Raw genomic sequence first — 14305 nt, 5'->3', positions numbered from 1 at the left:
ATAGATAGGGAGCTGGGGTACATATTGAGGAATGCAGGGTCTTACTGATGGGTAGGGAGTGTGCAGAGAGACAGAAATGGGAAGTTTTTATTGGGGAGCAGAGAACATGGGGGGTCTTGTTGGAAAGTGGGAAGGAACTAGGAGTGCAGAGAGAACAGAACAGCAAAGACAAAAACTTTTTTTTTTTTTGGGGGGGGGGGGGGGAAGGAGGGCAGGGAAAGCTGTGTGTTAAAACTGTGGAGGTGGGGAGATCAAGCCAGAGTAGATTGAGTTGATTTGCGAAAGGAGAGAGCTAACGAGTGACAAAAAGCTGAAGGGGGAGAGGTGGGGAGGAAGTCTGCATGAAATTACAAATAAAGTATGCAAAGTTTTAAAAAAAATTGTTGAGAATTAACCAGAGTAACATTTACATACAATGAAAGCAGTGCATGCAAATATAATCTCATAAGTATTCATTGTGGATATTCTGAAATCCTTGCTGGCTTGTGGCACTCAGTCTTTTATTGTGCTGTGCTAGAACACAGCTTAAAACAGTAGTTGATCAATCACATCATGGACTGAGTTAAAAAGTTATTTTAGTGGCCATTTACTAAAGAACAAAACCTTCACAGATACAACACCTATCATTTGTCCTTTGGCTTGAGGGACATACCTCAAATTTTTTAAAGAACATTATCCTACTTAAATTTTAATCAATCAACAAACCTACAAGATGAATAGAGTCCTAAGTGCCACCCAAGACATTAACACACATCAGATAATCTAGCAAGAAGACTAAATACCAGGAAACAGAACCTGATGAGAATCTACTCTAGTACTATAAAATTAAAGCCATTAACAAAACAGATCTTTTGCAACCTTCACCAACATACAAGTACATTAGCTCAAAAGATCTAGCATTTCAGGGCTACATCCTAGTTCATTACAACCTTAACATCCCAGTCTCACTCTCTTCCTAAAACTCAGCATGACAGATTTCCTATTCTTCAACTTTAAAACTTGCCTTGGAAAGTTCACCCACTGTCATCCCTCTGAACCTACTACCCATTAAGATAATTCTACAGAACCACAATGAAACAGCTCGAATACGTCTCAGAAATACACTTCATAGAAAGAAAACAGGCCATAGGATGTGCATTTGAACTGCACAGAATGGCTTATCGATAATCAGTACACTAGCTTTTTGAAATAGAGACCACCACTATGCACACAATAGCGCTGCAAATCTAACAAGGTGCACCACTCTAACTCATAATAGTGCAGATCCCGAAGGAGGCAAAGCGGCAAAAAAAAGACTTGTCAGTTTTGAGAAAGGTTAAGATTAAAGTTTTACAAAACAGACATTATACAGCACAGTTGTGCAGGTTTGCAGGGGTGTAGCTGTTAAAACTTACCAGGAAACATTCAAAAGATCCAGGCAGTTGATGTAACAGTGGTAATGCTGCAATACCTAGACTCACTAAAGCTAAGTGCCCAATAAGAATTTTTACAGTTGTCATCTTCAGTTTATCACTGAACATGTGGCACAAATTTAATCCAGAAAGAATGTTTGCTCACTGACCATGAGACAAAGAACAAGGGTATACAACAAGAGCAATTCTAGTTCACCTGAGTGGTGTTGGTTGGCAGGAATTCCAATGCAGCAGCAAGACTACCCTGTGCTGCCAGCAGATTGGCATACTGACTCAACTTCTCTGCTAGAAGAGCACCCACAACATTTGAGTCTGTGGCCTGTGAGAGCTGAACAGCTTTGCGCAGGATGACCACCTTCTCAATCAGATCCTAGAAACCAAGAAAAGAAAGAAATTAGTAGGACCAAGTCACTCCAAGTTCCCAAGCATCAGGTCACACAAGACAGCATGTGCAGATATGGATGGGATGGAGTGTAAATTTTAAGGGGTTTCGACATTAAGTTTTAGAACTTTTAGTACAAGAACAGCGCTGGGCAGACTTCTACAGTCTGTGCCCTGAGAATGGAAAGGACAAATCGAACTCGGGTATACATATCACATACCATGTGAAATGAGTTTATCTTGTTAGGCAGAATGGATGGACCGTACAGGTCTTTATCTGCCATCACTTACTATGTAACCATGAATCCTATTTAGAGAAGAAGTTTCAGGTATTACATAAATCCCAATCGGATTTTTGGAAAGGTTATAGTATGGAGACAGTAGTTAGTTCTCTAATCGAATTGGGGCAGAAATCTCTTATTGTTCAGTTCGACCCGTCCAGCACTTTTGACCTAGTGGATCATGAGATTTTGTTATACATTTTGGATATGTTTGGAATTCATGGTTCTCTCTCAGATCCATGGTCTCCTATCAAATACGTTTTATAGCAGTCGTTCACAAACCAGGTCCTAGAGGCACCCCAGTCAGTCAGGCTTTCAATATATCCACAATAAATATTCATGAGATAGATTTGCATGCAGTAGAGGGGGTACATGCAAATCAATCTCATGAATATTCATTGTGGGTACTCTAAAAACATGACTGGCTGGGGTGCCTTTAGGACCAGGTTTGGGAACCACTGTTTTATAGGGTAAAGATGTGTGGAACTATGTCTGTCCATGGAAGGTTGGTTGAAGAGTGCCACAAGGTTTACCACTTTCGCCTACATTATTTAATATTTTGAGGCAACATTTGGCAGAACGACTTGAAAAAGTTAAAGGGCAATCTTTTATTTATGCTGATACTACAGTTTTTTTCCCTTACTTCAATGTCTACCATAGATTCTTGGGTCTCATCTAAGATAACGTTGAATAAAGATAAACTAAGTTCTTGTGGGTGGGACCATCAACTATTCGTAGCTGAAGAGTTGGAAAAACTTATTGAAATATCTGTAAATCTGGAAGACGTAATGGCGCAGTTCTACAAATTGAAGAGTAGCAAATCTCCTGGACCGGATGGTATTCACCCTAGGGTACTGATGGAACTAAAACATGAGTTGGCGGAGTTACTGTTATTGATTTGTAATTTATACTTAAAATCAAGCATGGTACTGGAAGATTGGAGGGTGGCCAATGTAATGCCAATATTTTAAAAAGTTTCCAGAGGAGACCCAGGAAATTATAGACCGGTGAGCCTGACGCCGGTGCTAGGCAAAATGGTAGAGACTATAATCAAGAACAAAATTAAATAAATAAAATTACAGAGCACGTTCAAAAGCATGGACTAATGGGACAAAATCAACATGGGTTTAGTGAAGGGAAGTCTTGCCTCACCAATCTGCTGCATTTCTTTGAAGGGGTAAACAAACGTGGATAAAGGTGAGCCGGTTGATATTGTGTATATAGATTTTCAGAAGGTGTTTGATAAGGTTCCTCATGAAAGACTACCCTCAGGGATCGGTGCTGGGACCTCTGCTTTTTAACATATTCATAAATGACCTAGAGATGGGGATAACTAGTGAGGTAATCAAATTTGCCGATGACACAAAGTTATTCAAAGTAGTCAAATCACGGGAATATTGTGAAAAACTAGAAGAGGGCCTTGCGAGACTGGGAGACTGGGCGTCTAAATGGCAGATGACGTTTAATGTGAACAAGTGCAAAGTGATGCATGTGGGAAAGAGGAACCCAAACTATAACTACGTCATGCAAGGTTCAGCGTTGGGAGTCACGGACCGAGAAAGGGATCTAGGTGTCGTCGTTGATGATACGTTGAAAACTTCTGCTCAATGTGCTGTTGCGGCTAGGAAAGCAAATAGAATGTTGGGTATCAGTGATGGAAAACAAAAATAAGGATACTATTCTGCCGTTGTATCGCTCCATGGTGCGACCGCATCTCGAGTATTGTGTTCAATTCTGGTCGCCGCACCTCAAAAAAGACATAGTGGAATTGGAAAAGGTGCAGAGAAGGGCGACAAAGATGATACAGGGGATGGGATGGCTTCCCTATCAGGATAGGCTGAAGAGGCTGGGGCTCTTCAGCTTGGAGAAAAGGCGGCTGAGGGGAGATATGATAGAGGTCTAATAAGATAATGAGTGGAATGGAACCGGTTGATGTGGAGCATCTGTTTACGCTTTCCAAAAATACTAGGACAAGGGGGCTTGCAATGAAGCTGCAGTGTGGTAAATGTAAAACGAATCGGAGGAAAATTTCTTCACTCAACGCATAGTTAAACTCTGGAATTCGCTGCCGGGAAAGGTGGTTAAGGCGGTTAACTTAGCGGACTTCAAAAAAGGGTTAGACGGCTTCCTGGAGGAAAAAGCCATAGAATGTTATTGAATGGACGAGGGAATACAGTTTTTCTAGGATGGGCGGAACAAATAGCTTGTTCTTTTGGCCGCTGTCGGTGACAGGGTGCTGGGGTCAATGGACCCTTGGTCTGTCCCAGCATGGCAATGCTTATGTACTTATGTACTATTTTACAAAATAATTCTATTATCAAGATTGGAAATTCCAAGTTCATGTTAGACTGCGCTTCCAGAATTTTGGGAACTGAGATTGGCAGTTATCAAGTATTCAGGTTAAGGTAGTAAAAAAATGCTTTGTTTCTACTTAGAAAACAGAGAACCACTGGCAAATATTTTGACTTAGCAGCATTTTGGTTATTTGCTCAATCTTTAGTACTCCCATATCTTGATTACTGTATGCAGAGCCTTTTGCAGAATAAATACAATAGATGCATCTATAAAATAAAATAAAAAACTTCACCCAGCAGCTTCTACATATAAGCGCCAGCACTTATATACATATTAAAACATAAATGCTATGAACCAACTACAGAAATCTATTAGTGCCTCTCAGCTGGTGAAAGAGCCAATGGGAAACTGTTAAATATACATGAATTCTTGTGGTGAAATGGGAAATCCAAATGTATAAAATTTTCAGTCTTCCTTAACCACACCCAAAACATGCCCTCTTGAAATCTCTGCATGACAGAAATCTCTGTGTATTTAGAGGCTTTCTGAAATTTTTAAATGAAGCATATCTACACATATAAATGGTACTATTTATAACTCATTTGTCTCCAAAGGACACTTTGCCTCTATGCCAGGGGTTCCCAATCCAGTCTCTTGAGGCAAACCCAGCCCAGTCAGGTTTTCAGGATAACCACAATGAATATGCACGAGACAAAATTTATATACAGTGGAGGAAGTACATGATATCTTGAAAACTAGACTGGCTGGACTGGTGCCTCCTGAAGACTGGACTAAAAATCCCTGTTGTAAGCCTGTTCTGTTGCTTTCCATTAACCTGAAACTTATGCCCTTAAAATCAGTATTGACTCTGATGTACTACTTGATGCAGGTGCCCTCCATCCTTACATCGTGTATGGCTCTCTATTTCTCCACACTTACACTAAGATCTATAGGGTAAGGAATTTTTCTGACGATTTTACCTGTATGTATTTAGCTATTTGTTAATTACATCCTCGTAATGACACACCTGTACTCATCTTGTCCAATACCATCTATTCAATCAGTACCATATCACAAACATTATCCTATAACACATCTGTAACTAGAAATTAAGGCAGATTCCAATAGGCTCTTTCATCTTACTGAAAACATTGTTTGGTAGCAGATAGGGGAAATAGGTAAAGTACTATCATGGTGTTCCAGAAGGTATGAACAAATAGGGTTAGGTTTAGGGTAGGCTTAAAATAAACTACACATATCTAAAAAAAAAAAAACCAGAACAAACAAAATTAAAAACACTAGGATGCACAGACACTCACCTGAAGGGACAATGAATTATTTCTATCCTGAGCTTTAGTCCAGCAAGAAACAAGCTTTTCTACATTGCCAGCACAAATATAGCACAGGCATGCATGTGCCTGGAGACGACTGTCCCCTTCATTCTCCAGTCTGGCACCCAGCAGACCTGAAACACAACGGAAAACAGATTTTTTTTTTTGTTTTACTCTATTTATATTACACCCTTTAGTTCACATTAATAGGCATTCCATAGAGCGAAGAACTGATCAAGCACACAGGTCCATCCCCACGGGATCCCCGTGGACCTTCGTCCATCCACATGGGATCCCCATGGGATTCCTATGGTATCCCCAGGAATCCCGCTATCCCCATTCCCATGCAGCTGTCTACTCTAGAGATACAATAGGATGGAAAAGAGAAGAGAAATGGAGCAGCAGAAACAGTCAAAAATAAGTAGTGGTTACTAAGTTGAGAAATACAGGCAAGTACTTCCAAGATTCTTGCACCTTATGTTGCCTAAGATCTGCCAAACACCTAATAAAGAAATGGGTTTTCAAGGTAGTCTGGAATTCCTTGTAAGAAGTTTCTAGCTGGAGGGTGAACGGAAATGCATTCCAAAGCATTGGGGCCATGTAGGGAAAAAATGCTGTGCCTAGTAATGTCCAGATGTGCATGCAGAACTGGTGGAATTGTTAACCTACAATCCTTGGAGGAGTGGAGCACACAAAATGGGGTATAAGGTATAATTAGGCAGCCTAGATAGTAGATTACCTGTATATAAAGCTTTATCTGTTTGGAGTCAAAATTTTCAGCTGAATCCTGAATTGGAGTGGAACCAGTGCTACTGGATTAGAAGGGGTAACATGAACAAAATTTCTTGCATGGCACAGAATCTAAACGGCAATGTTTTGTACAGATTGCAGACACTTAGCCAGAGGGTTTAGCCCTGGTGTACCCTAAATTACAGTAATCAAGGCATTGAGTGGGTCTTCACCTTCCTCAAGGCCTCCTGCTATGCAGGCCTTCCAGGACCGCCCATCGTCAGACCCGACCCCAAGGCGACAGGAGTATTCGACGTTGTTGGCACCAAGGAGCTTGGATGAGGTGCATTGGGCGGTGGCCAAGAAGCAACATCATCGATCTCCTTCAATTCATGGTGTTGGGAGCTCTGGGACGCTAAGGGATTCGGCACCAGAAAAGCATCGACGCCGGGAGGATGCCTCCCCCTCCATTCAAGAGATGCTGATGCATCCTTCTCCAAGCAACCGAGATCCAGTTCCCGCACCCCAGACAGTTCAGCAACCTGAGCCCCAACCGGCCTCTCAGCCTTTACCGATGGCGGCGCTTGATGAGCAAATCCGGGCCTTGCTTCCAGAGTTATTGGAGGGATCGATGCATTGATGTACATCGGCATCAGGGGTGTCTGCACCTGCCATGCCTTTTGCTGTGGCCCCGCCTGGTGATAATCACCATGTAGTATTAACTTCTCTGTTGTGTATTTTGTACCAGAAATGGTTTTCAAGGGTGATGATATGGATGAAAGAAATCTCTGTGAACCTGGAAGACATACTGAGCCAAATTGACAAATTAGTATATCACTTGGACTGGATGGCATGCATCCAAGGCTACTGAAAGAACTCTGAGCTGCTGTTACTAATCTGTAACCTGTCATTAAAATTGTCTGTAGAACCTGATGATTGGAGGGTGACCAGTGTAACACTGATTTTTAAAAAGGGTCCCAGGAGTGATCCAGGAAATTACAGATAGGTAAGCCTGATTTCAGTGCCAGCCAAAGTCGTGGAAACTATTATAAAGAATAAAATTACAGAACACGTCGATAAACATGGTTTAATGGGAAAGAGTCAGCATGGATTCAGCCAAGGGCAGTCTTGCCTCATCAATTTGCTTCATTTCTTTGAAGGCATAAGTAAACATGTCGATAAGGGTAAGCTGGTTGACGTAGTGTATCTAGATTTTCGGAAAGCTTTTGAAAGAGGTCCTGTTGAGAGACTCCTGAGAAAATTAGAGTTATGGGATAGGAGGAAATGTTCTGGTGTGGATTAGGAATTGGTTATTGGACAGAAAACAGAAGGTAGGGTTAAATGGCCATTTTTCTCAATGGAGGAGGGTGCTGCAGGGATTGGTACTAGGATCGGTACTATTTTTTATAATGTAAACCATTCTGATTTGCCGATGCAATAAGTGATGGTATAGTAAATAAATAAACGATAAACTAGGATGGAGACTACTTGCGGCGGGGACGACTTAGAATCCTGCAGGGACAGGTTACACTCCCCACAGGGATGGGCGGGGGCGGGTTAGATTTCTGTCCCTGTGCAACTCTCTACTCTAGAGTTCCTTTCAATTATGTTCATTTAAGCCTGTAAACCGTTTTGATATGCCTAGCACAAAAAGCTGTATAAAGCTGTAATAAATAAAAATATCCCCTACACCAGATTAAGCACCATCTTAAAATAAATTTGGTGTAAATTCTCCCAAAGCAAAAAAGAAAAGAAATGCCTTCAGTATACCAGCTGTTGCTGAGCCTATTTAACAGGCACCAAAATCACATCTACCCACATTTACGGTTACAGCTCCCCTTATAAGATTAATGCAAAAAAAAAAAAAAAATGCATCACAGAATTCAGTTTCTGCACTCCATGATTTTGACAAACACAAACTTTGATAGTTTTATTTTATCGTGAGAATCAGAGAAAAAAACCCTACTAGGTTCCACAAACTGTTTTCATATTGCAAAAATAGTATGCAATAAGGAAACATTCAACTTGTAGAGTAAACATGAAAGGCCACAGAGCCAGCAAGCATTTTACAAAAAATGGCATCCCATGTACCTCCTTTTTCCCAAGAGCTAAGTACAGTGATATCTGCTTACTACTCAGGAAAACAGTTAAAAATGATATAGCATCATAACAGCAGTATTGCAGAAACCAATTTAAGAAATCTTACCACAAAGCCCAGCAAACTCATCTGGTCTGGCATAAGTTAACACAGCAGCTAAAGCCTCCCTCCAGTTCTGCAAGTCACATGATTGAACAATCTCCTGCCAGTTCTTTGTCACCACTGCAGTAATTAACTTGGGGGGAAAAAAGAAGGAAATGTTATTTTAATATCTCTTTAGCCTAAAACCCTACACATTTTAGGTACTTGATGCAACAATGAACTAAATGAAGTTCACACAGATATGCTCTATTAACCCTAGTGTTAACAATCTGAAAAGAAACTACATTTTAAATTAAATTTAGGAAATCAGGAACAGCTTTGGTAGGTAGGTTGTGTCCCTTCATACATAGGCAGAAACAAAAACTTAAGTTAATGTCACATCTGCCTGATAACTAACACTGGAAACCCACACATACATGTCCTTTCAAATTCCTTTTTGTGGAGACACTTCAAGAGAAAGACAAACTAAACGAGAAATATTTTGACTGACAACAATTTCTAAGAGTTTTTAAGTTGGTGTTGTCCTTAAAAACACAAAAGAAATAAAAATGTATATTATAAAAGCTAGTTTATCCATCAAGCTCATTACTCTAAAACAAAGTTACTTAGTTGTAGCAGAAGATGGATTTGGATTCTGATCCCCAAAGAGAATCTGGAGAACTGACTGGCCAAACCTGTCATATCAGGAGTCTCTCTCTAAACAGAACCAAGATGTATAAGTATGTACATAAGTATGTAAGTATTGCCATGCTGGGACAGACTGAAAGTCCATCAAGCCCAGCATCCTGTTTCTAACAATGGCCAATCCAGGTTACAAGTACCTGGCATGATCCCAAACAGTACAAATCATTTTATGCTGCTTAATCTAGAAAAAAGCAGTGGATTTTCCAGAAGTCCATTTTAATAATGGCTTATGGACTTTTCTTTTAGCCAAACTTTTTTTAAATTTTGCTAAGCTAACTGCTTGTACCACATTCTCTGCCAATGAATTCTGGAGTTTAATTACACGTTGAGTGAAGAAATATTTTCTCCAATTCGTTTTAAATGTAATACTTTGTAGCTTCATTGCATACCCCCTAGTGCTACGGTAGTATTTTTGGAAAGAGTAAACAAGCGATTCACATCTACCTGTTCCACTCCACTCATGATTTTATAGACCTCTATCATATCTCCCCTCAGCCGTCTTTTCTCCAAGCTGAAGAGCCCTAGCCACTTTAGCCTTTCCTCATAGGGAAGTCGTCCCATCCCCTTTATCATTTTCATCGCCCTTCTCTGTACCTTTTCTAATTCCACTTTTTTGAGATGTGGTGACCAAAATTGCACACAATACTCAAGGTGTGGGCGCACCATGGAGTGATACAAAGGCATTATAACGTCCTCATTTTTGTTTTCCATTCCTTTCCTAATAATACCTAACATTCTATTTGCTTTCTTTGCCGCTGATGCAGACTGAGCAGAGAGTTTTAATGTATCATCAACGATGCCGCCTAGATCCCTTTCCTGGTCAATGACTCCTAATGTGGAACCTTGCATTACGTAGCTATAATTCAGGTTCCTCTTTCCCACATGCATCACTTTGCACTTGCTCACATTAAATGTCATCTGCCATTTGGATGCCCAGTCTCCAAGTCTAGTAATTTTTCACAATCCTCTTAACAACTTTGAATAACTTTGTGTTGTCAGCAAATGTAATTACCTCACTAGTTACTCCCATCTCTAGATCATTTATAAATATGTTGAAAAGCAGCAGTCCCAGCACAGACCCCTGGGGAACCCCACTATCTACCCTTTTCCATTGAGAATACTGACCATTTAACCCTACTCTCTGTTTTCTATCCTTTAACCAGTTTTTAAACCACAATAGAACACTACCTCCTATCCCATGACTCTCCAATTTCCTCTGGAGTCTTTCAGGAGGTATTTTGTCAAACGCCTTCTGAAAATCCAGATACACAACATCAACCGGCTCACCTTTATCCACATGTTTGTTCACCCCTTCAAAGAAATGTAATAGATTGGTGAGACAATATTTCTCTTCACTAAATCCATGTTGGCTTTGTATCATTAATACATTCTTATGAATATGCTCTGCAATTTTGTTCTTTATAATAGTCTCTATCATTCTGCCCAGCACTAACATCAGGCTCACCGGAAGTCCATGTTACAAGCCCTGCAAATCTCCTCCAGAGAGAATAATCTCAAGTGAGCTATTGACGCCACCATAGCTCTGACATATAAGCAGTATGATGACACTAGAGTGAAGCGTACCTGGGAATAAGTGAAAGAAATGCAATCTGCTAGCCATGGAGTATATTAACAACAGTCCCTACACCCTGTTAAGGTCAAAACAAACTAAAAGTTTAGATGACTTTTAGGGCGTTAGTCTAGCCAAATAAGGCCGAAGCTCTCATCCAATTCAGATTGTGCAATGCATTTTGACCTTTGTGGGTACAAGGTCTTAGAAAAATTGTTGGAAGGATGACAGACTGATTAAGATGGAAATCTGATACTAAGTTAGGAAGCAATTCCTAAGGATGCTGGGCTCGATGGACCTTTGGTCTTTTCCCAGTATGGCATTACTTATGTACTTATGTAATAAGTGCACAGATGCAATCTGTTGTTGTAGAAAGTAGTGTAAGGTGGATCAGTTACTGAAGTTACTTCCACCAGAAATGGGACCTTCCAGGTCAGGTACTTCAGTTAACAGGTATCAAGTTGCTCAAAAGGAGCTTTCATCAGCTAGGGTAATATGTTAAGATTCCATGACACTGTAGGAAGAAGACTTCAATAAAAGCGAGCACTGCACAGAGCAAACAACTAAAGGCCTTCTATATGTTGGTGAGAAACACCAATTGCACTAAACAGAATCCTAAATAGAGTTAATTTTCAAACCTGATTCAAACAGATGTAGAAGATATAAAAGCGCAAAACCAATCTACATGGGCTCCCCACTACAGTTTGAACACATCTATCATCAGTTTCTGAACATGTGAAATTCAGAAGGGGGTGCAATATTTGCCAGCCTGGATTGAACTGTCCACTGGGACGGACAGTCCCAGAGGGATTTTGTGACAGATATAAATGTACTGCAGTTCACAAGCAGCCTGTGTCCCCTGCATGTGCAATGTCCATTGAGCTTGTCTCATCTTGAGATGTTCCCAAAATATAAGTGGGCAGGTGGTCTGCAAACTCCAGACCGAAGGAAATTGTGAGCAAAAAGACCGCAAAAGTCCAATATAATACATAAACACCTTTATAATGCAACAAGAGGGTTTTGAACATAGAGCCCGACTTTGCCAAGTTTCGCCAAATGGATGCTTCAGGGGCTAAAATAACTAACACAAATATAATTTAAAAAACACAATATTACTAACTACACAAATAGAATTTAATACTTTTCATCCCGAGATGTGCCAGGGCTGTTACATATACTACTGAAGCCACATGACCCAACATTTTTCATGCTAATGTCTGCTGACTCTTGAATTTCTAACACTATGGACAATAGATTGATGACACCCTTATTGTAGTAGAAAGGTTTTCATCTGAATTGTGCCTAGTACAGCTCTTATGAATTCCAATCATGGTGATCAGCTCAGCTGATACTTGGGGTAGTTTATGACAAACCCCAGAAATTCCAGCCCTATGGTTGCACACACTGATTCTTCAGCCTCCTCTCAAGATGCACTATTGACTAGTCAATTGTCCAAATAGGGAATTGAGGAGCTGATGCAATGCCAAAACTCAATCTGGGATGATAGTAGTGGCATTTCCGTTGACCAATCTAAGATACGTCCTGTGACTGGGATGTCTCCTTATCTGACTGTAAGCATCATTTAAGTCCACAGAACATAACCAGTCTCTTTTTTGAAGAAACGGAATTAAGGTGCCTAGGAAAATCATCCTGAACTTCTCTCTTATTAGAAGCTTGTTCAAGGGCCTTAGGTCTAGGATTCAACAGAATTCCTCCATCTTCATTAGAATCAGGACACATTCAAATCCCTGTGCTCTTTTCCCTGGTGGAATGGGTTTGACCTATTTGTGCCTAAGAGGAAAGAGCTCCTTAGTAAACTGCTTTGGTTGTACCATAGAAAGGCAGTTTATCAAATGTCTGACCCATATTTACTGATATTGACTACGATGTTCTTAGTGGGTAAATCTGTGATGTTTCGAATAGATGCAGATCATATCTTAGTAGAATGGTTTTTGGAACCCACTGACAGAGACAATAAGAGGCCAGTGGTTTACCAAAAAAAAACCCAAAAACCTGAGCCTCCTTCCTAACACAAGTTTGTCCAGCAGTGATACTGAAATACTGATTATATTTTTATGGAGGCACTCAAAACTGTCTATGGTTTTGCTGTGGAGCTGTTGGGTCTTCTGGGCCTCCTGCTGTCTAGGATGAGAGCAAGAACCTCATCTTATTTGGGAAGAACAGGGGGAGGATCCCTATGCGTTTGAGAGTAATACAATCTCTTTTGCCTCTTGGAAGAGGTGACTGTGTGAGAAGTAGACCTAGAGAAGGTCTTCAGAGTTTCACTGTGATGCTTGAAAAGGGTAGCAGCCTTTTAAATCTTACTTTCAAAAGAGATTCTCTCTCTGTTATACCATGTCGGCAAGCTTTTCTTACATATTGGATCTTAGGTATGAGGCCCACAGTCATGCAAGTCTATGGGCAACCAATACCTATAGCAGAAGTTCTCAACACCGTACCATATGCCATTTGGACCAGAAATTTTCTGCATTCCTTTCTTTTGTTCACTAGGAACAGGGGGTGCTTGGCCTTCTCCAGAGGGAGAGCTCTGCAAACTCCCCAATATGGCACATAATGTTTCACAAGTATACACCCACGAAGAGCTGGTAAGAAGCAATGCGAGAAGTGAGAATAGCATTCTTAAACATCTTTATCCCAAAGACTTCAATGTCAAAACCTCTCATCCCGGGGGGGGGGCGGGATACTGAAGAGAGTGTCTTGGAAATTTTGGCCCTACTAAGACTGGATTCAACCACCAACGAATGGAGAGAAAGCTGCTGCTTTGAGTCTTATGGACTATTTTTGTATACAGAATTGGCCTTCTCATTAAAAGATACAGAAAGGGGGAGGTTCTCCCACATTCTCATCTCTATGTCCTTAAGGAATCTGTGAACACCATTCACAGCATTGGAGGGGGGGGGGGGGGGGTTGGGGATTCAGGAACTGGCAGATGTTTGAAGCTTCAGCCATGGGGGGGGGGGGTCCCCTCCTCTCCATCTCTAACTTCAAATAGCATGGCCTCAACATTTCCTGAACAAAATCAATGAATGAGAATTCCTCAGGTAGGAGGGACTTTCTTCTCTTACATGAAGACTATGAGTCTGATGCTAAGCCAGTTGAAACTAGAAAACATACTCCAGAGGAGAAGTCTGGGTCTCTAGCTATCTTGAATCACCAACACTGATATCAGGCCTTGGGCGAAGACATCAAGACATTTACGATCCCCAATGCCTCAGTGAAGTTTACTCTCCCGTCACACTGGAGATTGACTGCAGTGCAGCACGCATCTTAGATTTTACTACAGACCATGTAACTGATACATGAACAACTGTATCAGTCCAATATTACTTATTTACTCAGTCCTACAGTGCACTTCATCAAGATATTATAACAGAATTTTTTTCATATGAAATCACTCTTTG

General features: G+C 40.7%; 1 protein-coding gene across 7 annotated transcripts in view; it reads right to left on the bottom strand.

Moving 5' to 3' along the window:
- The window catches only part of SEC31A (SEC31 homolog A, COPII coat complex component), a 213265-nt gene that overhangs the window by 78165 nt on the left and 120795 nt on the right, over positions 1-14305 (bottom strand). For all 7 annotated transcript variants that reach the window (XM_030190615.1, XM_030190616.1, XM_030190617.1 and 4 more), the window contains 3 exons: positions 8636-8762; positions 5689-5834; positions 1609-1782 (listed from right to left, as the gene is read on the bottom strand). In XM_030190615.1, coding sequence (XP_030046475.1) covers positions 1609-1782; positions 5689-5834; positions 8636-8762 — 447 coding nt within the window. The remainder of the gene's footprint in view (positions 1-1608; positions 1783-5688; positions 5835-8635; positions 8763-14305) is intronic.

This window comes from Microcaecilia unicolor, chromosome 2, assembly GCF_901765095.1.
Source record: "Microcaecilia unicolor chromosome 2, aMicUni1.1, whole genome shotgun sequence".
Classification (NCBI taxonomy): Eukaryota; Metazoa; Chordata; class Amphibia; order Gymnophiona; family Siphonopidae; genus Microcaecilia; species Microcaecilia unicolor.
The sequence above is the reverse complement of the archived record's forward strand: the minus strand, read 5'-3'. Positions and strand labels throughout refer to the sequence as shown.